This window comes from Anolis sagrei, chromosome X, assembly GCF_037176765.1.
Source record: "Anolis sagrei isolate rAnoSag1 chromosome X, rAnoSag1.mat, whole genome shotgun sequence".
Taxonomy (NCBI): domain Eukaryota; kingdom Metazoa; phylum Chordata; class Lepidosauria; order Squamata; family Dactyloidae; genus Anolis; species Anolis sagrei.
The window spans coordinates 97,477,421-97,504,618 of NC_090034.1; the positions used below are offsets into that span (position 1 = coordinate 97,477,421).

Genomic DNA, 27,198 nt, shown 5'->3' on the forward strand with positions numbered 1-27,198 from the left:
AGGGGCCACCACCGAGAAAGCCCTCTCCCTCGTCCTCACCAATTGCGCTTGCGATGGAGGTGGAAGCGTGAGCAGGGCCTCTCCAGATGATCGAAGAGATCGTGTGGGTTCGTACACAGAAATGCGGTCACGCAGGTAGGCGGGTCCCAAACCATTTAGGGCTTTGTAGGTAAGAACCTGCACCTTGAATTGGGACTGGAAAATGAATGGCAGCCAATGGAGCTCCTTAAACAGGAGGGTTGACTGCTCCCTGAAAGGAGCACCAGTTAACAATCTGTCCGCTGCCCGTTGAACCAATTGAAATTTCTGGGCCATTTTCAAGGGCAGCCCCATGTAGAGTGCATTACAGTAGTCCAATCTGGAGGTGACTAAGGCATGGACCACCCTGGCCAGATCTGCCTTCATGGATCTGTCAGTCCTGCACTTAAACACAATCAGCACTGACAAGATGACCACCTGCCAGCTGCAAAAGATTGAACTGCAAAGACTCTGGCACAAACCAGTCAAGGTAGTCCCAGTGGTGATCGGCACATCCTCCATTCTTAAAGTTCCTTTAAGCAAAAGTTCATTCCAAGTATTTTTAAAAAAGTCATTTAATTGATAGTCATCGATTTTAATGTGAATTGGTGCTTTGGACAGATTATTGTGAAAAAATTCACCTAAAGAATTAGAACCAGGGAATTGTAGAGCTGGAAAAGCCCCCAATCCAAGCAGTCCAACCCCCATGTGCAGTGCAGGAAGACACAATCCAACCAGTCCTGATAAATGGCTATCCAGTCTCTGTTTAAAAGGCCACACTCCAACACAGGGACCATCTGAATGGCCCATGCCTAGTAGATCAATTGAGTTCACAATTCCATTTACTATAGTGATTAGCCACCAACAGAACAAGATATGGCATGATCCAGAGGTTTTTTAATGCTTAAAACAATGCCAGAAGTGTGTGAACAGTTCTCAAGAAAAATGTTGTGTCTGCGCGCTACTAGAAAAGATGGAAAATTAGATTAGCAAAATTAGCGAGGCACCAAACACAGCTGGTAGACAGGAGGGATTCTTGCAAAGCCACTTAGTTGGGGAGAGATGTCAATGTCTTTTGGATCCAGAGAGGATTTCACTGAGAAGTTTTGCAGGATGGACGTGAAATACAAGAAGAGCTCCATGCGGGCCATCGATTCTCCTACGCAGGCACGTTTCCCTGGAGACAGAACAAAAGTCAGTCAAAGGCCTGCAGGTTGGGAAAATGGCTACAAAGCTTGATCCCTGTTGTATTCTGTGTGGCAATTAAATATTCCCAGCAAGACTTATTTATTTATTTATTTATTTATTTATTTATTTATTTGCTTCATTTTTATACCGCATTTTTCAGCCTCAATCGGCGACTCAATGCGGTTTACAGTGCAATTTATATAACAATGACAGATTAAAACACAACATACACAACAGACAATACAAGACGAACAACGTGGTCATCAACGCCTCAGTAAAATCAGATTCCGTTCTCATAATCCTTCAACCATTCCTTACAGAACTGTATCTGCACATTCAAGAGCATGGCATTATTGCCACAATAATACATGCCTCTCCTCCAACCTACCTTAAAAGCAAATGGAACAGGGCAACAAAGTCCTACCTAAGGAGAAGGGCACAAAGGCATCAATCTTCTTAAAGCGTCCTTCTTCATCTAAGAAGCGCTCAGGGTTGAATACTTCAGGGTCACTGAAATGTTGGGGGTCATGCAAAGCTGAGCCTAGTAAGGTAATGATGTTAGTGCCCTGAAAAAAATAGAAGAAAATTGTCAATCAATGGCTGATGAAGGAAGGTGATGAAGATCCCAGACATGTATTCCCATTGCCTTCATCCATTCCACTTCGTACAAACCACACACACCTACCTTGGGAAGAAGGTAATCCCGGAACTCGGTGTCTTCAGTTATCTTGTGCGGCAATCCTACAGGAAGCATATCTACCAGCCTTTGGATCTCATGGATGACAGCATTCGTGTAGGGCATGTTCACCTTGTCCTTGACAGCAGGGACACGATTGCGACCAATAATACAGTCAATTTCTTGGTGGACCTTCTCTGTAAAAATTTAGAGAAAATATGCCCCAGAGAGCAACCAGTGAAAGAGATGATGTGCAAGCCAGGGAATGGCATTATATCACTGGAAATTTGCCTTGGGATGTGGAATCCGAAGACACAAGAACAAAGGCTGATGTAAAGCTCACCTGCCTGGATATATTTTTCCCCCAGTTCATAGGAACACAGAAAACTACCCTATATGGGTGTTCCTCGTTTTTATTTTTTTTCCAATGACCCGCTTTTCTTCAACTGGCTCTTTTGACTTGTCGAAATAGATAGCTTGAACTTCATTTTGACACAGTTTCTTCCCTTTTGATGGTTTTGTGACCATGTTCTTAGCTGACTGTACAAAATAATTTCACTACCCTTATTGTTGACTCTATACCATCCTTTTCATTTAGTTTGTATCCAGTCATTTGTGGTGCATCTAGAAATGGTGGTTAGTGTGTCTCTGATACAAAACTGTATAATATATACAGATTATTATACAGTATTGTGAGAGATCTCTGTGGAAGAAGGGTCTCAGTGTGTTAGTAGGCTTCAGTATGAGTAGGCCTCAGTGTTAGTTTACCTCATTGGGAGAAAGGCCTGAGTGTAAGGTAGGCTGCAGTGTTAATAGGCTTCAGTGTTAATAGGTCCAGACTATCTGTCCAAACGCATCTCCTGCCACAAACCATTATGAAGTTTAAGATCTTCAGGAGAGGGCCTGCTCTCGATCACACCACTATCGCAAACACGGTTGATGGGGACGAGAGACAGGGCCTTCTCAGGAGTGGCCCCCTGCCTATGGAAAGCCCTCTCTAGAGATGTCAGATTGGCCACCTCCCTCTTGTCTTTTAGAAGGAAAATCAAGACCTGGTTATGGGACCAAGCGTTTGATCAGTGAGCAGCAAGTGGAAGAAGGTCACACAACTTATGGCAATGAATTGACTTGGACTGGTTTTTGGATTTCGATTTTAATGGATGTGTCTTAATTAATTGTTTGAATTGTTGTTTTAATTTCTAATATTTTGATTGTACTGTGGTTGTTTTTATGATGCTAGCATTGTATGATGCTTTTGTTAGGCCGCCCTGAGTCTCCCTTCGGGGGGAGAAGGGCGGGGTATAAATAATAAATAAATAAATAGTAGGCTTCAGTATGAGAAGGCCTGGTGTGAGAAGCTTCGGTGAGAAGAAGCCCCAGATTGAAGACCATCGTGTGTGAAGGCAGCTGTGTGAAAAGCTACTGTGTGAAGCTCCTGTGTAACTTTGGGGTGAGAGTGAAGCTGTCGATCTGCATGAGAAAGAAGCCAAGCGTGGAAGCAAAGAAGGAAGTATAAAGAACTTTCTTCATGTTATGGAAACCTTGTTTTCATAAATAGCGCAACCATATTATTTGTCTATAAAGAAAAGCCTCCTATGGAAGAGATAACATTGGTCTGTGTGTTTTTGTTCTTTTTTAAATCACTTTTGGCTACTGGTGCTGGTTCACGCTGCTGTTGATAAGTTACTCTGCTGTACATTTATGAGAAAGGTCTTTTGTTAATAAGCCCACTCGCCCAACAAAGACATGGTTTGTTCGTTGTCTATTTTTTAAGGGAACCTACTAGCTGTACCCGCCACGCATTGCTGTGGCCAACCTTCCCTCTTTCTCTCCTTTCCCTCCTTTCTTCACTCCCTCTTTCCCTCCTTCCTGTCTTTCCTTCTCTTCTTCCTTCCTTCTCTATCTCTTTCCTTCCTTTCCCCTTTTTCTTTCTCTTCTGCTGTCTCTCTTTTCTTCCTTCTCTCTTTCCTTCTCTCCCTCTTTCTCTGCATATTCCCCCCTTCCTTCACTTCTTCTTTCCTTCCTTCTTTCCCTTTTTTCTTTCCCTCCCTCTTTCTCTCCTTTCTTCCTTCTCTGCCTCTTTCCTTCCTTTCTTCTCTCTTTGCTTCCATACTTCCTTCTCCCTCTTCTTCTTTCTTTCTTTCCCTCCCTCCCTCTTTTTTTCTTTTTCTTTTTCTTTTTCTTTCTTTCTTTCTTTCTTTCTTTCTTTCTTTCTTTCTTTCTATCTCTTTCTTACTATCTCTTTCTTTCTTTCTTTTCTCCCCTTCCTTCCCTCTTTCTTCCCTTTTTTCTTTATTGTCATTTAGCTTTTGGGGGCTTTTAAAGTCCCTTCTGCTGTGTTTTTCAGTGTTTGTATGAGTGAAGGACATACATTGGCTTTTTAGGTGTCTTGTGTCCAAATTTGGTGTCAATTCATCCAGTGGTTTTTGAGTTCTGTTAATCCCACAAACGAACATCACATTTTTATTTATATAGATTAGCTGTGAGCCCTTGTATTTGGCCACCGTCATACCTTCCACTTCTGGGTATTTCAGCATCAGGAGGAGAAAGTATCTCAGGGTACCGCTGATAGTTTCTGTCCCAGCAAAGAACAAGTTGAGAACTGTGATGATCAAATCAGTCATTGTGAATTCTGTGGAAGGGTCTCCTTTTTCCTTGAAAGGCACAAAGAAGCGATGTTCAATTAGTGAATGCATAGCAGAGGAGACATAACTATCTTATCTGGGATATGAAATCTAAAAGATCTGGAGGTTGAAAGATTGGGAACTACTGCCCTAAATGAGTCTTCAAATCAAGTCTCTATACAAAGTATATAGTGAGCCTTCCACTTTCTTTGGGGTTAAGGGTTCAGAACTCTTGCAAAAAGTAGAAAAATACTTTAACAAATTGAGAGAACGCCTCTTTAGGAATCTTTAGGTCACCCACTACAACTCTACAGTTAGGTTCCACTTACAAAGAGAAGTGTTTTCTCTTGGACTCTTTAGGTCCTCCAGTATTACTCTATGGTCAACTTCCACTGGAAACTGATAACAGAGTTGTACTGGAAGATCTAGGGCAGCGTTTCTCAACCTTCCTAATGCCACGACCCTTAATATGGTTCCTCATGTTGTGATGACCCCCAATCTCAACATTATTTTCATTGCTACTTCATAACTGTAATTTTGCTACTGTTATGAACCGTAATGTAAATATCTGATATGCAGGATGTATTTTCATTCACTGGACCAAATTTGGCACAAATGCCCAATATGCCCAAAACTGAATACTGATGGTGTTGGTGAGGGGGGAAGAGGGGGGAGATTTATTTGTCATTTGGGAGTTGTAGTTGCTGGGATTTATAGTTCACCTACAATCAAAGAGCATTCTGAACTCCACCAATGATGGAATTGAACCAAACTTGGCACACAGAACTCCCATGACCAACAGAAAACACTGGAAGAGTGAGGTGAGAATTGGCTTTGGGTTTTGGAGTTGTAGTTCACCTACATCCAGAGAGCACTGTGGACTCAAATAATGATGGATCTGGACCAAACTTGGCACAAATACTCAATATGCCCAAATGAACACTGGTGGAGTTTGGGGAAAACAGACCTTGACTTTTGGGAGTTGTAGTTGCTGGGATTTATAGGTCACCTCCAATCACAGCAGGAGGATGGCTTTTGGTGGGAGGATTTGCTGTCTGTTTCCAAAAAAGGAAGACAAGGACAGGCAGAGAGATCTTCAGCTTTCTCTGCCAAAGGGGTTCCTAAGACTACCAGAAATATGTGTTTTCTGATGTTCTTTGGTGACCCCTCTGAAACCCCCTTGCACCCCCCCCCCCCAGGGGTCAACACTGATCTAGAAATTCCTAGAGAGAATAGATTGATCAAATCTATGGAAGAACAAGGTTGTACAATTTGTATCAATTGGGGATTTTCCACTTTCCTTTTCATCATTCTCCCCAGTTTCCGGAACTCAAAGAAGCCCTGAATCTTTCTTCCTTGAGTGACGGAAAATACCTTCTCCATCTCAATGAGGAAGCAATCAATAAAATCTCTTGGGTTCTTGGGATCTAAGGTTTCTTGATTGATTTTGATTCTTTCAGCAATGAAGGCTTTCTGTTCCTCCAGGAGGTTGTAGAGACGGTTGTGTCCCCCGGGAAAGTACTTCATGATGCCAGAATACATATCATACAGCTAGAATGAAGATCAACAGTTACGGTTCTTTTTGTCCTTCAGGCATATAAGAATGACACTTAAACACTTAGATAAATAAATTCAAGAAAGAATAAAGATTAACAACAGTCCCCAAAAAGAGTTCGTTTCCCAGTCCCCTTGGCTGTTAATCACTTATTTTGTTTCTGCATGCAAAAAAAAATTCTTTTTAACAATAATTTGTATTGAAAGGGAAAAATAATAATATGACAATAATGAACTAGAAATCATATTATACAGTTATATATATATTTAAAAGACAGCTTATCTATCTATTAACTAATACTACTTCAGTACGACTAAATAGGTGCTTAGGTAGGATTTCTACCACTTTTGTGGTGGTGCAATGGGTAAAACCCTTGTGCTGACAGGACTGAAGACTGACAGGTCGCAGGTTCAAATCCAGGGAGAGTGCAGATGAGCTCCCTCTGTCAGCTCCAGCTCCCCATGTGGGGGCATGAGAGATGCCTCCCACAGGGATGGTAAAACATCAAAAACATCCGGGCTATGTTCTGTGGGCAATGTCCTTGCAGACAGCCAATTCTCTCACAGAAGCAACTTGCAATCTCTTAAGTCGCTCCTGACATGAAAAAAGCTTTAATGCACAAAAAAAGCATATTTTATTCTATTTATTTTGTCAAAAGCCTCATCAAATGACTATTTTCCTGAGTGGTGTTATCAATCAGATATCTGGTCTCATTATGTATGATTCTACAAAGTGGAATCCACGACATGCGAGTATGGAGAAGAGCAAACTACAAACTACAGACCACCTGCTGCAATGCAACCTGAGCCCTGCCACATGCACAATGGAGGACCTTCTTGCAGCAACACCAGAGGCACTCCAAGTGGCCAGCTACTGGTCAAAGGACATTTAATCAACTACCAAGCTTGCAAACTTTGTGTTTTGTTCGTTCGTTCGTTTGTTTGTTAAAAAATGCAATGCACCTCTTTGGTCTGCCCCTGTCACGATAAATAAATTATGTATGAGAATATTTGTGAATATTCTTTTCATCCCTATTTTGTTTATCATCTTTTGCAGGAACAGAGCTCCACAGAGTTGGACACTTTGGTGCAGTATTTCAAAGGAATAGTTCTTTCTTTAAGCTGGGCCTTCTTACCTGTGCCCAAGGGGTACTCATCTCACATAAGGCTTTGTTTGTTACATCCAACAGGTAGAGAAAGGTCTTGTCGTCATACTCAAAACGCTTGCCAAAGACAATGAAGCAAATAATATTGGAAGCTGTGCAGCTTAGAAGGAAGGTGGGGTCAAAGGGCAGACCTGAAAAAGCACAAAAGGAAGAGTCATTATTGATTTTCATCCTTGCTACATCCTGGTTGGAAAAGCCATCAATATTATTTCCTCAACTGAATGGAAAGAGCTCATCAATGCTGACACCAACCTTGAGTTTTTCTGAATTTCTCCAGCAGGTACTGTGCTTCGTCCTGGATTCGTTCTTCAATGGAGCATTTCCCCATCCCAAAATTCTTCAACGTGTTGAGAGAGAAGTGGCGCAACTTCTTCCAGCGCTCCCCATTGGAGAAAGCAATTCCTGGAGATATTTATTTACTTATTCGCAACATTTCTACCCTGCCGTTCTCAACCCCCAAGGGGGGACTCAGAGCGGCTAACACTGGCAACAATTCGATGCCGCAAATATCACAATATAACAACAATATAAAACCATAAATACACAATAGGTTAAAAACAATCGCATTAATTATACAGTCATATAGCTGTTTCCTTTATTACGTAGAGTTATTGAAGTTCACTGTCAAAGGTTACTCTCCTGCACCAAAAACAAGTTCATCCCCAAGTGGAAACACAAAGTAGTGTTGACCAAGATGTCTTAGTGACCCTCTCACTGAATCCCTACAACAAAGCTCCTAATTGTTTAATCCCAATTAATGTAGAGAATCTGCATTAATGGGATGCAGCTCTGTGTTGATCCAACATTTGTTCCAATTGAGCTATTCTAGTTGGGACAAACCAATTTTTTTTTGTAATTATTCATTTCCTCCCTTTATAACTCCAAAGCCACCCCCCCCCCCTCAAAGACTCACTTTGAGAGCATTCCCCAGCCGCTCCATAGCTAGCATACATATGTATGGATCATATAAGCCAGTTGCAGGCCAATGATACCATTACACTTCTAGAAGATCCCAGCAGATTCGAGTAGAAGGTGTTCTTGGTCTTCACGTGGTTCTGGAAACATAGCCAGATGTTCCTCTGATATTGCCTTTCCCTCTTTCCATCTTATTGGAAAGGGGATTGTCACAACATTATGGTGAATCCTGGAGTAGTAACAGGTACCTGTTTCCTGTTACAATGTACCTGTTTCCTGTTACAATGGGGGATCTTAGCCTTTATTGGGAAGCCACACTAGATCCAGTCCACTCACCAAAACCTCTGAAGGACTGGTCAATGATAACCATCTCTCCCCTGCCAGAGAACTGTTCACCATGGTCCACCAGTGCTTCCTTCAGTATCTCAAGCCCACAAAGAACCACAACCCGGCGGGGCCCCAGGTACAATGTGTATAATGGGCCGTATTTGTCCCTCAGCTGCAAGAAAAGGAGGACAACATAAAATGATAAGTGTCAGATGGAGCAGAGATAAGCAGAAAATCATACAATTCACATACAGCATGGACTAAATGGATGGAGAAAATAATAATAATAATAATAATAATAATAAGAAGAAGAAGAAGAAGAAAAAACTGGCAAAAGAAGGCTCTCCATGGACAGTTCCTGGAAAAATTGAGAGCCAAATTGACAAAGAAAAACATGGCTGTGGCTCACAAATAAAACTTTGAAAAAGGAGACGGAGGGCCTGCTTCTGGAAGCCCAAGAACAAGCCATTAGAACCAATGCCATCAAGCCAGAATTGAAAAGTCGATGACAGAGCCCAAATGTAGACTCTGCAAGGAAGCAGATGACACAATAGATCACAACCTCAGCTGCTGCAAGATCATGCAGACAGACTACAAGCAGAGGCATAACACAGTTGCTCAGATGATTCATTGGAACTTGTGCCACAAATACCATCTGCCTGCGACAAAGAACTGGTGGGATCACAAGCTGGAAAAAGTTACAGAGAATGAACATGTCAAGCTCCTCTGGGACTTCTGAATTCAGACTGACAGAGTTCTGGAGCACAAGACTCCTGACCTCGCAATCGTGTTAAAAAACCAAGTATGGATTGTCGATGTTGCAATCCCAGGTGACAGCAGGATTGAAGAGAAACAACTGGAAAAGCTGACACGATATGAGGATTTAGAGATTGAACTGCAAAGATTCTGGCACAAACCAGTCAAGATGGTCCTAGTGGTGATCGGCACACTGGGTGCACTGCTTAAAGACCTTGGTCTGCACTTAAACACAATTGGCGCTGACAAAATTACCATCTGCCAGCTGCAAAAGGCCACCTTACTGGCATCTGCACACATTATTCGCTGATACATCATGCAGTCCTAGACACTTGGGAAGTGTCCAACATGTGATTCAATACAACAACCGGCAGAGTGTCTGCTGATGACTCATCTTGTAGTAATAATAATAATAATAATAATAATAATAATAATAATTAACTATTTATAACCCGCCACCATCTCCCCGAAGGGGACTCGGGGTGGCTAACATGAGGCCAAGCCCAAAATTACAATACAGCAAAATAAAATACAAGCAAGCCATAATAATATCAAAATAAATACACATTAAATACACAAAGTAACAGCTTATACAATAAGCAAATGCAAATAGCATGGTGGAGGAATAAAAGCACAGTGGGCCAAATGATCAGAATAAAATCGGTAAAACCCTGGGTGAGATAAGTAAATGGAGTAGTATGTGTCTGAGGGAGAACTCAGAAGGGATGAATAATGTGGTTTACCTTCACTAAAGGACAAGAGAAAGTGCATCATGAGGATAGATCTTTGTGGCAGACAAGATATGGGGGGTATGCATTCATTCGTCAAAGGCACAAACAGCCAGGTTTTGTTTTGTTTTTTGTCGTGTCAGGAGAGACTTGAGAAACTGCAAGTCACTTCTGGTGTGAGAGAATTGATCGTCTGCAAGGACGTTGCCCAGGGGACGCCCGGATGTTTTGATGTTTTGTCATTCTTGTGGGAGGCTTCTCTCATGTCCCCACATGGAGAGCTGGAGCTGATAGAGGGAGCTCATCCGCCTCTCCCTGGATTCGAATCTGCGACCTGTCGGTCTTCAGCCCTGCCATCACAGGGGTTTAAAGAGCCAGGTATTCAGGCCTTTCTTAAAGGCTGCCAGGGTGGAGGCTCGCCTAATCTCATTGGGTAGCAAGTTTGAAAGCTGAGGGGCCACAATGGAGAAGGCTCCATTGTGTAAGTACAGGGAATAACTTCCAGGGTGTAAGTACAGGGTGTAACTATTTGCATACAGAACGAATGGACCTTTGGATGCTACATGTTATGGAACAAATAATGAAAGAGTGAGAGAAGAATTGCCTTCAAGCCATAGTTTTGAACTTCCCAGATGAACCCAGTTGTCCATGAGATGCTGGACCAGGTGGACCCAGGGCTTTTCTCAAAGTGAAGCCATACTATCAAGATGCAAACTGACAGGCGGGAACTCTCAGAAACTGAGCATGCAGACCCCTCCAATCCCATTTTCTCTCATAATAGAAAACACAACTCACCGCTAGGAGGGACTTGAGGGGATCCTTGGGGTTCAGTTGCAGTAAGTTGCCGAAGAAGGGCAGAGGCATTGGCCCAGGTGGAAACCTCCCCTCTTTGTGCTTCCACTTCCATGCAGCAACAAGGACCAGGCAGATGCCCATCAAGATGGTCAGCACCCCTTCGAGCTCCATAGTGAATGGGTTGGTCATTCAAATAGATACCTGTTTTGATACACGCACACATGTAGTCTCCTTACAACTGAAACCAGTCAGCTTGACCTCTTATGTATGAGAAAAACTAGTTTTTTGGCATGTTTACCTTTAGGGTGGCAGGAATAGCCTCTTTTTAAAGTTTAAAATGAGGGTATCAGAATCAAAGGATTTTTTTCTGCCTAAGGTCTAAACACCCTGAAGGCTTCAGATCCTGTCTGTACTTGAAAGGTAATAGAAAATCCTATAGAATTCATGGGGTCACTGTAAGTCGGCGTTTCTCAACCTGGGGGTCGGGACCCCTGAGGGGTCGCAACAGGATTTCAGAGGGGTCGCTAAATGGTCTTAGGAACCCCTTTGGCAGAGAGGACCGAAGACCTCTCCAGCTGTCCTTCTCTTCCTCTTTGGAAACAGACAGCAAATCCTCCCACCAAAAGCCCTCCTTTGCTGTGATTGGCCAACCTGGGGAGGGCTGTTTTTGAAACTCTAAGTGGGGAGGGGCGGGCTGGTGCGCTTCACACATGGCAGTGAGTTGTGCATGCACGGGGCAAGGGAGAGCATGTGAAGCTGGAGGGAGGCTAGCATCAGCGAGTCTTTTCAAGGCATGGGCTTCAGTGGGAAGTTTGGCCCAATTCTATTGTTGGTGGGGTTCAGAATTCTCTTTGATTGTAGGTGACCTATAAATCCCAGTAACTACAATTCCCAAATGTCAAGGTCTATTTTCCCCAAACTCCACCAGTGTTCACATTTGGGCATATTGAGTATTCGTGCCAAGTTTGGTCCAGATCTATCATTGTTTGACTCCAAGTGCTCTCTGGTTGTAAGTGAACTACAACTCCACAACTCAAGGTCAATGCCCACCAAACCTTTCCAGTATTTTCTGTTGGTCTTGGGAGTTCTATGTGCCAAGTTTGGTTCAATTTCATTGTTGGTGGAGTTAAGAATGCTCTTTGGCTGTAGGTGAACTATAAATCCCAGCAACTACAACTCCCAATTGAGAAAATTAATTCCCCCAACCTCACCAGTATTCAAATTTGGACATATCAAGTATTTGTGCCAAATTTGGTCAAGTGAGTGAAAATACATCCTGCATATCAGATATTTACATGGCGATTCATAACAGTAGCAAAATTACAGTTATGAAGTAGCAATGGAAATAATTTTATGGTTGGGGGGTCACCACAACATGAGGAACTGTATTAAGGGGTCACAGCATTAGGAAGGTTGAGAAACACTTCTGTAAGTCAACAGAAGACTTGAAGTTCCAGTCTTTCTCTCGTTCACACATACACACCTATGACAAAAAACATACTATCCAAATACTTCCCTATTTGGAAGGGAAAATAAAAAAAATCTAGATGTGGGAGGTTGTATTCAATGGTAAAACCTCCTCTGATTTTTCCTGGTCTAAGCAAACCCTGTGAAATTCATCAAAGTGCCATAGGCAACTTAAAGGCACACACATGCACATGGACACAGAAACCAAGTTCTGAACTTGGTCTCTTTCTTTACAATATTTGGATCCTCTGGTTCCCTTACTGACCTTATATGTTCTCTTGTATTTTTCACTTGTGCAGGGAAAGAGGTGAGATGGCCAGCTCAAACTCTGGTGCCACAGCCTCACCCTGCAGCCAACTCAGCTGCGATGGGCGGAAGAGAGAGTCGGAGACATAGAAACAAAGAGAGCCTGAAGAGGCAGGAAAGGAAGTGAAGAAAGGGATGGGAACTTCCTCGGAGTGTTGCCAAAGAGATGGGGGCTCTGACTGGCTGGATCCTGGGCCCCACCTCTCCTTGCCCACCATTCGCTCTTAGCCTTTTCCTTGCCTCTCTCTCTCTTGATGTTCCTTCAGGGCTTCTCTTTCTCTCTGCTGCTCCACATTCTTTCTTAACCTTCTTTGCTGCAGTATTATCTTTCTTTACCAAATTCCTCCTCTCTTTCCCACTCACCTTCTGTGTTTTTTGCTCCCTCCCTCCCTGCAATTACACAAACACACATCCCTCATACAAACACATACGACCTAACCATGGTCAGACCTTATTAGGGAGGCTCCTTCTTTGGTGGCTTTTAAGCAGAGGCTGGATGGCCATCTGTTGGGGGTGATTTGAATGCGATTTTCCTGCTTCTTGGTAGGGGGTTGGACTGGATGGCCCACAAGGTCTTTTCCAACTTTATGATTCTATGATTCTGTGCTGCGGCACCAAAACAATGGCTTCAAACTACAAGAAAGAAGATTCCATCTGAACATTAGGAAGAACTTCCTGACTGTGAGAGCCGTTCAGCAGTGGAACTCTCTGCCCCGGAGTGTGGTGGAGGCTACTTCTTTGGAGGCTTTTAAGCAGAGGCTGGATGGCCATCTGTCAGGGGTGATTTGAATGCAATATTCCTGCTTCTTGGCAGGGGGTTGGACTGGATGGCCCATGAGGTCTCTTCCAACTCTATGATTCTATGCAAGTCGCTTCTGGTGTGAAAGAATTGGCCGTCTGCAAGGATGTTGCCCAGGGGACACCCGGATGTTTTGGATGTTTTACCATCCTTGTGGGAGGTTTCTCTCATATCCTCACATGGGGAACTGTGGCTGATATCGGGAGCTCATCTGCACTCTCTCTGGATTTGAACCTGCGACCTGTCCTGCTGACACAGGAGTTTAACCCACTGCGGAACTGGGGCATGTGATGAAGTGGTTGGATGTGGGTAGAGATAGGAAAGTCTGGAAAAAAAATCCAGAAAAGATCGGGGGAAAAACTGTTTTTTTTCCTCCTGAAGCAATCTTCTTCCCAGAAAAATTGAAAAAAGTGTGTAGAAACAAAAAGTCCCAGATATCTTCATTAAGGTCTTCACGTTGAATACCACATCACAGATATTTTATTTATCATTGCAAAAGAAAATATACTACACACCTATCAATTTTTCCAGAGACAGAATGGACTAATGTAGGTTGTAGTTTTACAAAGTCTTTAGTTATCTCTGCCAAAGGTATCTCTGCCAAAGACTGCTTATGTCTTCCCTGAAAACAGCAGCCAGAATTTCCTAGCATTGAAGCATGGCAGTTAAAGTGTTAAAGTCAACTAATACACAGCTAAACACTGGGACCTCTTAAACCAGTGTTTCTCAACCTGGGCGGGGGGTGGGGGTGGGGGTTGTGAGAGGGGTTTCAGATGGGGTCACCAAAGACCATCAGAAAACACATATTACTAATTATCTTAGGAACCCCTTTGGCAGAGAACGCTGAAGATCTCTCCATCTGTCCTTCTCTTCCTTTTTGGAAACAGACGGTGAATTCTCCCACCAAAAGCCCTTCTCCTGCTGTGATTGTAGGTGAACTATAAATTCCAGAAACTACAACTCCCAAATGTCAAGGATCCCTCCCCCCGAAATTCCACCATTGTTCACTTTTGGGTATATTGTATTGGTGCCAAGTTTGGTCCATATCCATCATTATTTGGGCCCACAGTGCTCTCTGGATGTAGGTGAACTACAATTCCAAAACTCAAGGCCAATGCCCACCAAACCCTTCCAGTCTTTTCTGTTGGCCATGGGAGTTCTGTGTGCCAAGTTTGGTTCAATTCCATCGTTGATGGAGTTCAGAATGCTGTATGTTTGTAGGTGAACTATAAATCCCAGCAACTACAACTTCCAATTGACAAAATCACCCCTCCCCCCCCAAAAACCCCCAACACCACCAGTATTCAATTTTGGGCATATTGGGGATTTGTGCCAAATTTGGTCCAGTGAATGAAAATACATCCATGCATTATGATTCATGACAATAGCAAGATTACAGTTATGAAGTAGCAACAAAAATAATTTGATGGTTGGGGGTCACCAGAATACGAAGAACTGTATTAAGAGGCCGCAACATTAGGAAAGCTGAGAACCACTGTCTTAACCATTTTTAACCTTTCTATGCAGGGGCATACACATGGCTAGAACAATGTCAAATGCAGACTGTGTTTACGATAAAATACGTTTTATTCAACATCATCACCCAAACAATTGCATAATGTGTTATGTACTAGAAATAATGTTAATAGACTCTTCGTGTCCTGATCCTCAAGATGGGAAAAGGCAAGATTAGCGTGGCATCAAACACAGCTGAAAGATTGGAGGAATGTTTAAAAAGCCATTTAGTTGGGGAGAGACGTCAATATCCTTTGGGGCCAGAGAGGATTTCAATGAGAAGCTTTGCAAGATGGTGGTGAAATACAAGAAGAGCTCCATGCGGGCTATAGATTCTCCTACACAGGCACGTTTTCCTAAGGACAGAACAAAAAAATCAGACAATTGCCATCAGGTCAGGAAAATGGCGAGAGAGCATGGTACCTGTTGTACAGTATGAGTAGTAAGACATCAACATTGATTGGTCAAGAAGATCATAATTCTGGATTCAGAATCTAGAGTTACAGAACCATAATTGAGCTGGTCATTGACCGTAATGAAGGGAACATGGACCATAACTACTCCCTTTTAGTAAAAATCAGATAAAAGCTAACATGTCTGTAAAATGGTACAGCATGAACTGGAAAACATCAACAGCTATGGATCAAGACTGTGATTTTGTACATCAATCAAGGATTCATAATGGAGGTGATGTCGAACATGAATTTAGGGGGCCCTGCCAAGGCAGAGGCTGGCCAGACCCGTAAAAGAGGATCCGAGCACCTGGTGAGACAGAAAGCACCTAGAAAGATTTTTCCTAAATTTCCCAATAAATCTCACCAAGTTGAAGAAGAAGACACCGAATTGTTGATTTCATTCCAGCTGGAACGGATGACGACCGCAATCATTTGCCCAAAGAGTCGACATAACTCACAAGGGGAAGTATTACAGTTTTTATAGGAAACACAGAGCTGTCAAATTCAAATTTTCTGCTTCTACCCCCCTTGCCAGCTTCTCGCTGATTGGTTGGAGTCATCAGTTGGCTGGGAGGCGCGGTTAGCAAAGCTGCGCCTCATCCAATCAGGGCACTAGACCCGCTTTGGCCTCTCAGCCAATGGGAAGGGAGGAGGCGGGCCAGGCGGGAAACAATGAAAGAAGCAAAAAATGATAGGATTAAAAATGATGAATGTTTGTCCAAGTGATCAGCAATAGCTTAAGCCCTCGAGCTGAGCCAAGATTATTGTTGATATCTTTTGAATTAACATCTTGGTCTCGTTCAGGGGCTAGATTCTTTGTTTTCTTCCTTCCAGGGTATGGAATCTATTGATGAAGTTTGAGGCTGGTTTTGACCAGTTGGGCTGACACAATGGGAAAGCCTGTGGTGAAATCCTAATTCCTCATAGACAGGAAAATACCCTTTGTGTTGAGTCATCCAAATGTCCATAGGTCTTATCTTTTCAGATGGTCTGCCTTTTGCCCTCCAAAGTCTGATCAAATAAGAACCATTTATTTATTCTTCATTCAAATGAGTTTTGGCTGAGTCCTTTGTGTAGGGATTAAGTGGCTCAAGAAATTGGGAAAGTTTCCTGGAGCCATGAGGTGCTGGATTCATGGAGAAGGTGGCATTTTCCTTCATTTTTCAAAATGCAGACACACTCACATATAATGATATGAGGAAATGGAACATACAAGGAATTCATAAGGGACAGATCATGCAAAGTCAAAGGGGAGCCATGTCAGCCCTCCTTCCCTCTAAAGTTCACCAAAAGTCCATAAAGTTTGGTGAAAATCATGAGGAAATCCAAAGGGATTTGGCAACAGGGTCTCTGAGAGTTCCAAAAGTCCTTTAAAGTTGATAAAAGTTCATGAGGGTTGGAGAAAGTGTATAAAAGTCCTAGAGAAGTCCATAAGAGTCCATGGGGAGCCTACTAGAGTCAATGGGAGCACTGAGTCAGAGTCCATTCATAAAACAGGAGTTTCATTCATGAAAAAAGAATCCAATTAATAAATCAATAGCCAAATTGGTCAGATACTAGATTGGGACACAGGGGTGTTGCCATGTGGGGCCATGGAGCCATGTAGAAAGCCTTAGGTTTCCACAAAGGGGGGGGGGGGGATGGGGGATTATAGGATCATTCCAGCCTGATGTCCTTGGCAAAACTATGAATTCCCTGATCTTGAACTATCTTTTACAGAGTCGGGGGGGGGGGGGAGAGTCACCTCTGATCTCAGAGAGTTACAGAACCATGATGACTCCATTTTAATAACACTACATATTCACAAGAATGGCACCAGGGCCACAATATTGTATCTCAATCACCATTTATAAGGAAGGACCTTCTATTGAACTGCTTTTGGTTTTGATAGAAGTTTGTAATCAGACTTCAGAGTCATGCTATTAAGCAGTAAAAAGCAAACAGAACATGGCAACGAGTCCTACCTGAAGAGAATGGCATAAAAGCATCATTCTTCTTGAAGTGTCCTTCTTCATCTAGGAAGTGTGCTGGGTTGAATATCTCAGGGTTACTGAAATATTTAGGGTCATGCAAAGCTGAACCTAATAAGGTAATGATATTAGTGTCCTGGAAACACATAAGACAGAGAAGTGAACTGTTAGTGAAGAGGTGATGAAGATCTCAAATATATGGTCACATGAGTATCCTCATTGTTTCTCTCCCTCCCACTTCATACAAACCACTTGTGTCTACCTTGGGCAGAAGGAAACCCCGGAACTCTGTGTCTGCAGTAACCTTGTGTGGCACTCCTGCAGGAAAGATATCTATCAGCCTTTGTGTCTCATGGATGACAGCATTTGTGTAGGGCATGTTCATCCTGTCCTTGACAGCAGGGACACGATTGCAACCAACAACACTGTCAATTTCTTGGTGGACTTTCTCTGTAAAGATATTGAAAAAAGGATGTCCTGGAAAGCAATCTGTCAGAGAAATTAAATGCAGACTGGGTGTCATACTATATCATTGGAAACTTTCCTTGGGACATGGGATCTGAAGATATCAGTTCTTCTGTTGGTAAAGTTTAGCAAACAATAGACTCGGTGCATTTGTCCTGGTCTGTTGCTGGCATTAATGCTTCATATTTCAATGCATGTTAAACAATTATTGCAACATCAGAAATCAGGCAGGGTTTGGTTTGAGTTAAATTTGCATTGCCCTTGAATTGCCCTTCCTACCTTCCACTTCTGGGTATTTCATCAGCAAGAGGAGTGCATATTTTAGGGTGGAGCTAATAGTGTCTGTTCCAGCTGTGAACAAGTTGAGAGCTGTGAAGACCAAGTTGTTCATTGTGAATTCAGTGGAAGGGTTTCCCTTTTCCTTCGAGAGAACAAAGGAAGAAGTGATCTAAAACTAGCAAATGTATGACAGAGGTTATTATATCTCATCTTATCTTATCTTCCAATCTTATCTTTCAATCTTATCTTATCTGTCTTGGGAAGTCCAAAGCTAGAATAGTGTTGATGACCTACCAGGAGCATGCATGCATGCACGCACACACACACACACACACACACACACACACACACACAATGTTGTACAAGAAGGTATCCTGTACCTCCTTTCACAATGCCTTTCCTTAGCTGCACAATAGTAGCTGGAGGTCTCCTATGTATAATTGTGCCTTTTGGAATCTGGCACCCATGCCTTGCATTGACCACATTGCCAGGAGGGCGATCCCATGGGGGGAAGCATGAATATGCGTGGAGCACGCAGCTTCCCCTCATAGATTATGGCAACATGGGAAGCCTCCTTTGTTGCTGCAGTAGCAGCGGCATGCAAGTTTCACCCTCCTTCACCCATGGAGCCAGCACAACATTGTCTGATGGGCACTCCATGGGTGACTGGGGGTGGATTGGCATATGCCTCTGATTCTTGCTCCATGGGTGACTGAGGGTGTATGTTGCCGATTCTAGCCCCATATGATGAGGTAGTAACTGTGAGGTTTTGCCTGGATGCTAAAGGCTGAACATTATTGCCCTAACTTGCTCCCCAACTTTAAGTGAGCCTTTTACTCTCACAGGGATTAGACGTGCAGGACCCCTATGAAAGTGGGAAAACTACAAACCTTCTAAAACACCCTTTAAAAATGGAGGGAACATCTCTCTAGGAATCTCTAGCCCCTCAAGCATGCATCTAGTCACCTTGCAGCAGAATTGCACTGGAATACCAAGAGATTCCCAAAGAAAACATATTAATTGAATGTGTGGAGGTCAATTGTACACTGAAAATCTGTATCAAACTTGAGTATTTCCATTTGTGTTTTCTTTCTCCCATGTTTCCAGATCTCAGGTAAAATTCTTTGTTAAGTGTCAGAAAATACCTTCTCCATCTCAATGAGGAAGCAATCAATAAAGTCTCTTGGGTTCTTGGGATCTAAGGTCTCTTGATTGATTTTGATTCTCTCAGCAATGAAGGCTTTCAGTTCATCCAGGAGGTTGTAGAGACGGTTGTGTCCCCCAGGAAAGTACTGCATGATGCCAGAATACATATCATACAGCTAGAATGAAGAACAACAGTTACTGGTTTTTTTTGTCTGTCAGGCATATAAGAATGATACTCACACATTTTGATAAATAAATGCAAGAAAAAATAATGATTATCAACAGTTCCAAAAAAAGTTCATTTCCCAGTCCCCTTGGCTGTTAATCTCTTGCTTGTTTTGTTCCTGCATGCAGAAACAGATTTTCTTTTTAAACATTTGTATTGAAAAGGAAATAATAATCATGTGACAATAATAAACTAGAAATCAGATGAGCAACAGCCTCAGACAAAAAGTTCCTTTCCTTCTCCTCAGGATGTAAGTTCCGTACTTGTTTTGTTCTGGCATACAAGAACCAAGACCCTGAAAAGGTTTCTCCACATTGAGTGAGATTAAGACTACAGTATTTTTGTATAAATTCAGGGTCTTTTTCAGGTGGGGCCAGCAAGAAGGATATTGATGTGTCCAGAGATGGGCCAAAATGGTAAAAGTTCTGGAAGTCATGCCCTATGGGGGATCCCTTAACTAGATCGATATGTTTAGCTTGGAAAAGAGAAGACTGAGATGGGACATGAGAGCCATGTATAAATATTTAAAAGGATGTCAATAGAGGAGGGGGTAAGGCTGCTCTAAAGTCTAGGACACTGAGCCATGCGTTCAAGCTACAGATATTCCATCTAAACATTAGGAAGAACCTCTTGATAGCTACAACTGTTTGACAGTGGAGAATGCTGCCTCAAAATCCACTGAAGGTTTCTAATCAGAGGTTGGATAGCCATCTGATGGGAGTGCTTTGATTGTGTGTTTCTCCTTGGCAGAGGGTTGAATTGGATGGCCCTTGTTGGCCTTCAAGTTCTTTGATTCTATGAGTTTATGCACCTCTTCACACATGTCTAGCAGTTGCTAACAAAATGGCAGGCATGCAGGGTGTCTCATGGCACCCCACACACCCTCCTTTCTTGCCCTATCAGACGGGGACAACGGGACAAAGTGTGTTGGTACCTTGTCCCCATCAGATGGAGGAAAGGGAAGCAACACACATTACTGTGTTGCCCTTTCCCCCATCACATGGAAGAAAGGACCAAAAATGCAGAGCTTCCTGAGTGCTTAGAGCAGGAGTCCTCAAACTTTTTAAATAGAAAGTTAGGTCACGGTCCCTCAAACTATTGGAGGGCCGGGTTATAATTTGAAAAAGAAATGAATGAATTCCTATACACACTGCACATATCTTATTTGTAGTGCAAAAAACACTTAAAAACAATACAATAATTAAAATGAAGAACAATTTCAACAAATACAACCTTATTAGTATTTCAATGGGAAGTGTGGGCCTGCTTTTGGCTGATGAGATAGGGTTGTTGTTGTTGTGGTGGTGGTGAGGGCCGAGTAAATGACTTTGGAGGACTGTATTCTGCCCCCTGGCTTAGAGGGTAAATGGGATGGAGTCTGCTCTGCGTTTATGTGATGGCGCTCGGCAGGCCCCAAAGTGCTGCAAAGGAGCAATTTGTCCCACTGTGATGAGGCGGCATGTCACATATTCAAGGTGGACTCAAAACATATTGGGATACCAGCTACTCACAGTGGTTCTCAACCTGTGGTTCTCCAGATGTTTTCGCCTTCAACTCCCAGATATCCTAACAGCAGGTAAACTGGCTGGGATTTCTGGGAGTTATAGGCCAAAACACCTGGGGATCCACAGGTTGAGAACCACTGAGCTAGGGAGTGCCAATGTACAAATTTGTTTTGTAACATACACACCAGTGCGCCTTACACATTTTTTCATGAGAATAGTTGTGAATATTCTTTACACCTCTATTGTGTTTATCATACTCTACAGAAGCAGATCTTCTCATTATCGGTCACTCTGCTTTGGTTTTTGGATGGAATAGTCCCTTCCTTCGGCTGTGCCTTCTTACCTTTGCCCAAGGGCTGCTTAACTCAAGAAATATTTTGTTTGTCAGATTTAACATGGAGATAAAGGTCTTGTCTTCATACTCAAAACGTTTACCAAAGACAATGGAGCAAATAATGTTGGAAGTTGTGCAGCACAGAAGGAAGGTGGGATCAAAGGGCAGACCTGAAAAAGCACAGAAGAAAGAATCATTATTGCTTGCCATCTTTTCTTAATCCTGGCTAGGAATGTTGTCAATATTATATTCTCCATTCAATGGAAAGAGTCAGAGTCAACAACAACCTTCATATTTTCTGAATTTCTCCAGCAAGTACTGCGCTTCTTCTTGGATCCGCTCTTCAATGGAGCATTTCCCCATCCCAAAATTCTTCAATGTGATGAGAGAGAAGTGACGGAGCTTCTTCCAGCGTTCCCCATTGGCCAAAGCAATTCCTGGAGGAAGATTTAGTAGAGTTCACTGTGACGGTTATGGTCGTCCCCTACCCTAGGAGAGTTCTTTCCCAGATGGAACAGTAAAGCAATGTTGGCAGAGATATGACAGTGGCCCTCTCACTGAGTTCTACAACAAAGCCCCTTATTTTTAGTCCAAGTTAGTGCAGAGCCACTGCACCAATGAATTCACCTATATGTTTATCTAACATTTAGTATTAAATTTAATGGCCACATTCTACCTATAAGTTCAGGCCACAGTTTCTAATTATTCTGGTCATAATGTTCCATCACTTTTTGATTGGTAATCTGTTAAGGGCATAGATTCTGATATATATCTGAATATTTCATTTTTTTCTGGGAGAAATGTCATTATAGGGTTCATTATTCTTTTTTCCCACTCATAACATCCAAGATCTTCCTAAGACTTACTGTGATAGCATTTCCGAGACACACTATTACTAGCATTATCTTCTGTGCTGGCCCTAATAAATAAATGATGATGAAAATGATGATAGTGGAATGAGTGGACATGTGTGGATCATTTAAGTCAGTTGCAGTGCAATGACATCATCCATTAGACTTCCAGAAGATCCGAGAAGGTTTGGGCAGATGTTCTTATTCTTGATATGGTTCTGAGAACACAGCCTGATACTTCTCTGGAATTTCTCCTCCCTCTTTCTGCTCTATAGGACTGGGATTATCACTGCACAATAGTGAATCCTGCAGTGATGACAGATACTTGTATCCACACAATATATGATCTTGGCCTTTATTAAGAAATCACACTAGATCAGTGGTTCTCAACCTATGGGTCCCAAGATGTTTTGGCCTTCAACTCCCAGAAAACCTAATACCTGGTTAAGTGGCTGGGATTTCTGGGAGTTGTAGGTCAAAACATCTGGGGACCCACAGGTTGAGAACCATTGCACTAGATCCATTACACTCACCAAAACCTTTGAAGGTCCGTTCAACAGAAGCTACCTTTCCCCTCCCGCAGAACTGTTCACCATGGTCCACCAGAGCTCCCTTCAGTGCCTCAAGTCCACAAAGAACCACAACCCTTCGGGGGCCTAGGTACAATGTGAATACTGGGCCATATTTGTGACTCAACTGCAAGAGAAGGAACACAACAGAAAAATGCTACATGAGAGGTGTGGCTGAAATGAGAGGAAATATCCATAAATCGCACACAACATGGACTACCTGGATGGGGAAAACCAGTGGTGGAAAGGGGGAAAAAATGAATGAGAACATTGTACTCCAAATAAGAATCCCCCACAATGACCTTTTCCTTTTACAGTTTTAGGTTCGACTTTTATGGATTTGATTAACATAGTCTCAAGGAATCTCTAGGTGTGTGGATGTTAACTATGAAGTTGCACAGAAGGACCTTGAGATTCCTACAAAGGTTTTCTCTCCAGTTAAAAAAGTGTTACATTATCTGTGTTTACCCCAGATTCATGAGTGCCATAATCCCTGCAAATATGTAGGATGTACTGTTGTCTTGGAGCCCCAGGTGGTGCAGTGGGTTAAACCATTGAGCTGTTGAACTCACAGACCAAAAGGTCACCAGTTTGAATCTGGGGAGCGGGGTGAGCCCCCATTGTTAGCACTAGCTTCAGCCAACCTAGCAGTTCGAACACATGGAAATGTGAGTAGATCAATTGGTACCGCTCTGGTGAGAAAGTAACAGTGTTCCATGAAGTCATGCTGGCCATATGACCTTGGAGGTATCTATGGACAACGCCGGCTCTTCGGTTTAGAAATGGAGATGAGCACCAACCCCCAGAGTCAGACACAACTAGACTTAATATCAGGGGGGAAACTTTACCTTACTGTAGTCTCAAAATGGAGACATAGAAAATCTTCTGTGTCTCAGCCAAACATTTAAATTGCTGCAATGTTAAAAATCTGGGGATTGAAGGAAAATTCCCTTTGACAGAGTAGGATAAATACTGGGGGAGGGTACTGCCCTCTTTTTGCTCATTTTTGGCTCCACTTTCTGAGACTACCCACTCCTCTCCTCAATAATAGTAGAATTTTGGGTTGTCCATTGATAGGACAGGATCCAGGACGGAATTCAGTGTTGCATACAAATTAAGCTGGAACAAATGAATGGAAGACTGAGCCATCAGTGGAGATGAACCATAAAGTTTATATGGATAATTTGCATTCAGAAGACATCTTTAGATACCACACGTTGCTCAGCAAATAAGAAAAGGGGGCGAGAAGAATTCCCTTCAAGCCAAGCTGTGGGCTTTCCAGAAGAACCAAGTTATCCATTAGCCAGGTCGAACTCTGGACTTTTCTCAAAGTATTCTCATAAGTGAAGGCATTCTATTAAGATTCAAAATGGTAAAAGGATGGGAATTCTCAGAAACTAAACATGCAGATCCTCCAATCCCACTTTTTCTCATGTCAGAGGTGACAAAACTCACCGCCAGGAAAGACTTGGGAATATCCTTGAGGTTCAGTTGCAGTAGGTTGCCAAAGAAGGGCAGGGGCATTGGCCCAGGTGGAAATCTCCCCTTCTTGTGCCTCCACGTCCATGCAGAGATGAGGACCAGGCAAATGCTCAATGAGATGGTCAGCAACCATTCAAGCTCCATGGTGAATAGGCTGAAGTGAACATTCAACCAGATGCCAATCTTGACACAAACATATACCTTCTTTTCAACCGAAAGAAGTCAGCTTGGCCTCTTATATTTAGAAGAAAAACAAGATTTTTCTGCCTCAGGTTTAAACACCTTGAAGGCTCCAGATCCTGTCTGATCTTGAAAGTTAATAGGAAATCCAATGGAATTTACAAGGTCATTACAAGTAAACAAGACACCCGAAGGCTTAGTCACAAACATTCTCCTAATATAAATACATGCTCACCTAAGTATGGTCAGGCATGATTAGGATGTGGATGAGGGAAAAAAATCTAAACTAGGTCCAGTATGTATAATCAGAAGAAGTCAATGGCAAAACCACCTCTGAGCATTGCTTGCCTAGTAAAATCCTGTGAAATTCATGGGAGCATTGTGAATCAACAAACAAGTAATAGATATACACATGCACACACAGACAAGATCTAAACTCAGTCCCTTACTACCTATTGACCTATTATTGCCTTGAGAAGTTGAGGGCTAAAATGATTACGATCGACACCACTCCTGGTAAAATGATGTGACAAGTAAGGTGATTACTGAAGCTAAATATCAAAAAGGCTACTTTTCAGAAGATGACCTATCAGAAAGACTTCCAAGTTTTGGAAAGATTTGGATGCCACCTTTACATCCAGCAACTACTTCATGCAACTACATTAGGAGACCCTGGTGGCGCAGTGAGTTAAACCCTTGTGCTGGCACGACTGAAGACCGACAGGTTGCAGGTTCGAATCCGGGGAGAGCGTGGATGAGCTCCCTCTATCAGCTCCAGCTCCCCATGTGGGGACATGAGAGAAGCCTTCCACAAGGATGGTAAAACATCAAAACATCCAGGCAACGTCCCCTGGACAACATCCTTGCAGACGGATCATCACTTCTTTTTCAATTCTCTCACACCAGAAGTTTCTCAAGTCACTCCTTGAGAATTATGCAATGAGATCCATTCACTTGCCAAACAGGGCAGAAAGTGGACAATGTTTCTAGCCTCCCCCTGCCAGCAAACAAAGACTTTAAGGAGCTCCATTGGCTGCTGTTCATTTTCCGGTACCAATACAAGGTTCTTACCTACAAAGCCCTAAACGGTTTGGGACCCACCTACCTGCATGACCGCATTTCTGTGTACGAACCCACATGATCTCTTCGATCATCTGGAGAGGCTCTGCTTGCGCTCCCATCTCCATCGCAGGTGAGATTGGTGGGGGCCAGGGAGAGGGCCTTCTCGATGGTGGCCCCCTGACTCTGGAACTCACTCCCCAAGGACATTAGGCATGTCCTAACTCTGGCAGTTTTTAGGAGGAGTCTGAAAACGTGGTTGTTCCAGTGTGCCTTCCCAGAATAAGGAAACTCCCAGCAATATGTCCCTAAATGCACTTTATTAGTGCAGAAACTGATTGTTAATTGTTTAATTGCTGCTATATTGTTTTTATTCTACTGTTATGTTGATGCCGGCATCGAATTCTGCCTTTGTAAGCCGCCCTGACTCCCCCTCTGGGGTGAGAAGGGCGGGGTAGAAGTAACCGGAATAAATAAATAAATAAATAAATAGTGATCTAGGATTGTCTGCATGCCCCATTTTTCTCCAAAAATTCTATCCTAGTTATATTTCACCTGATCATGCTCAGCATTATTTTTAAAATTTTAACTATTACATTTGGCCCAGCCATAGGTTTCTTAAATGTTGTGTTATTGTTGATGTTTACTGTTTATTTTCTATTTATGAGTTTTATTTTATTGTTTTGTATTACTGTTGTTGTTTTTTGCTGATGTATTGTGGGCTCGGCCTCATGTAAGCCCCACAGAGTCCCTTGGGGAGATGGTAGCGGGGTACAAATAAAGTATTATTATTATTATTATTATTATTATTATTATTTATGAAGAATTTGTATAGGGCTTTGCTTCTCATTGTTGTTTTGCTTGCTAGCAGAAGGTTGATGGCAACATCATCTTTCTTGCACCAGGATCAGCAGCTGCACGGACCTCTTTCATCCCATGCAGCTGCCTGCTTTTAAATGTGTCTTGCCAGAAATTACTTGGTTTTATACTAAGACTACATTGTTTTACTGAACAATTCTGTAACTAGGTTAAAAATCTGTATATACGATACAGAACATCAGCCCTTCTTAGCAAAATATGCTGGTTCAGCTGAGCTCAGGCAGCAATGGATGGAATAGGAAAAGCTTGCAGGAGAGATGCCTCTCATCAGAGTATGTCCATCCACTGGCTCAGCCACATTCTCAAACAACATTCTTTCTTATCTGTCCAAAACAGGGACCCCTGACCTGCTTTGAAGGTGGACAAGGCCCAACTTTGGCATGTGTGGACATGAGTTTTATCTGCTTGCTTTACAAAACAGTGAAAACATAGAATACATTTCATTCAAATAAGAAATAATAACAATAATAGTGTAAAATGGTATAGTGACAACCTTATGGAATTATAAACCTGATGCTGGTAAGAGGGTAAGCAATTAGATCATAATATGCCATCCATAACTGGGGTTGAGAAAAGGAATGTTTGGATTATTGGTGTGGACAGCCGAATCGTAGAGAACGAGAAAAGATGATGGACTATTGAAGCCTCTAGTTTAGTGAATTAATACTAGAATTTTGGATTTCAGCTGGGCCAATCCATGCCAAATGGTCTAAACCTTCTCGCCATCATGTCTCCAATTTTGTTCAAGTTTTAGCTGTAGTGCCAGTCAGGTGTAAAAAAGTTTCCCAAAATTTGAGGTCTCTAACTGCAGTAGTTGCTGATCTAGTCCCCCTTATCTGAAGGGTAGTCAGATTTGGACTTCAGCTCCTGACTTTTGACCAGACTAGTTGAGGCTATTGGGACTTGAAGTTCTAAACAGGACCAAAGTTTGGGAACCATTGCCCTAAAGGTCCTATGTCCTGTC

At 42.6% G+C, this 27,198-nt stretch overlaps 3 protein-coding genes across 3 annotated transcripts in view; 1 reads left to right on the plus strand and 2 right to left on the minus strand.

The window, feature by feature from the left end:
* The window catches only part of LOC137094912 (rho-related GTP-binding protein RhoU-like), a 277,821-nt gene that overhangs the window by 206,591 nt on the left and 44,032 nt on the right, over window positions 1-27,198 (plus strand). The window lies entirely within an intron of this gene.
* Window positions 843-12,627, minus strand: LOC132780099 (cytochrome P450 2G1-like). The gene is made up of 10 exons (XM_067460892.1): window positions 12,480-12,627; window positions 10,748-10,948; window positions 8,478-8,640; window positions 7,479-7,628; window positions 7,197-7,357; window positions 5,881-6,057; window positions 4,395-4,536; window positions 1,892-2,079; window positions 1,631-1,772; window positions 843-1,195 (listed from the first exon to the last, which is right to left on the minus strand). Exons 2-10 carry the CDS (start codon window positions 10,934-10,936, stop codon window positions 1,014-1,016), a joined length of 1,494 nt encoding a protein of 497 aa, XP_067316993.1. The 5' UTR covers window positions 10,937-10,948; window positions 12,480-12,627; the 3' UTR covers window positions 843-1,013.
* On the minus strand, window positions 15,009-24,266 carry LOC137097959 (cytochrome P450 2G1-like). Its single transcript, XM_067473452.1, has 9 exons — window positions 24,090-24,266; window positions 22,599-22,761; window positions 21,502-21,651; window positions 21,224-21,384; window positions 19,149-19,325; window positions 18,004-18,145; window positions 17,522-17,709; window positions 17,254-17,395; window positions 15,009-15,190 (listed from the first exon to the last, which is right to left on the minus strand). Exons 1-9 carry the CDS (start codon window positions 24,258-24,260, stop codon window positions 15,009-15,011), a joined length of 1,476 nt encoding a protein of 491 aa, XP_067329553.1. The 5' UTR covers window positions 24,261-24,266.

Excerpts from the sequence above, each read along its gene's own strand:
- LOC132780099 (XM_067460892.1), bottom strand. The coding sequence starts at position 10,936 with ATGACCAACCCATTCACTATGGAGCTCGAAGGGGTGCTGACCATCTTG. Across the intron at positions 7,358-7,478 it reads GAAATTCAGAAAAACTCAAG|GTCTGCCCTTTGACCCCACC; the intron begins GTTGGTGTCAGC and ends GTGCTTTTTCAG. Across the intron at positions 2,080-4,394 it reads GAAATACCCAGAAGTGGAAG|AGAAGGTCCACCAAGAAATT; the intron begins GTATGACGGTGG and ends AAATTTTTACAG.
- LOC137097959 (XM_067473452.1), bottom strand. The coding sequence starts at position 24,260 with ATGGAGCTTGAATGGTTGCTGACCATCTCATTGAGCATTTGCCTGGTC. Across the intron at positions 21,652-22,598 it reads ACGGACCTTCAAAGGTTTTG|GAATTGCTTTGGCCAATGGG; the intron begins GTGAGTGTAATG and ends ATCTTCCTCCAG. Across the intron at positions 19,326-21,223 it reads TAAGCAGCCCTTGGGCAAAG|CTGTATGATATGTATTCTGG; the intron begins GTAAGAAGGCAC and ends TCTTCATTCTAG.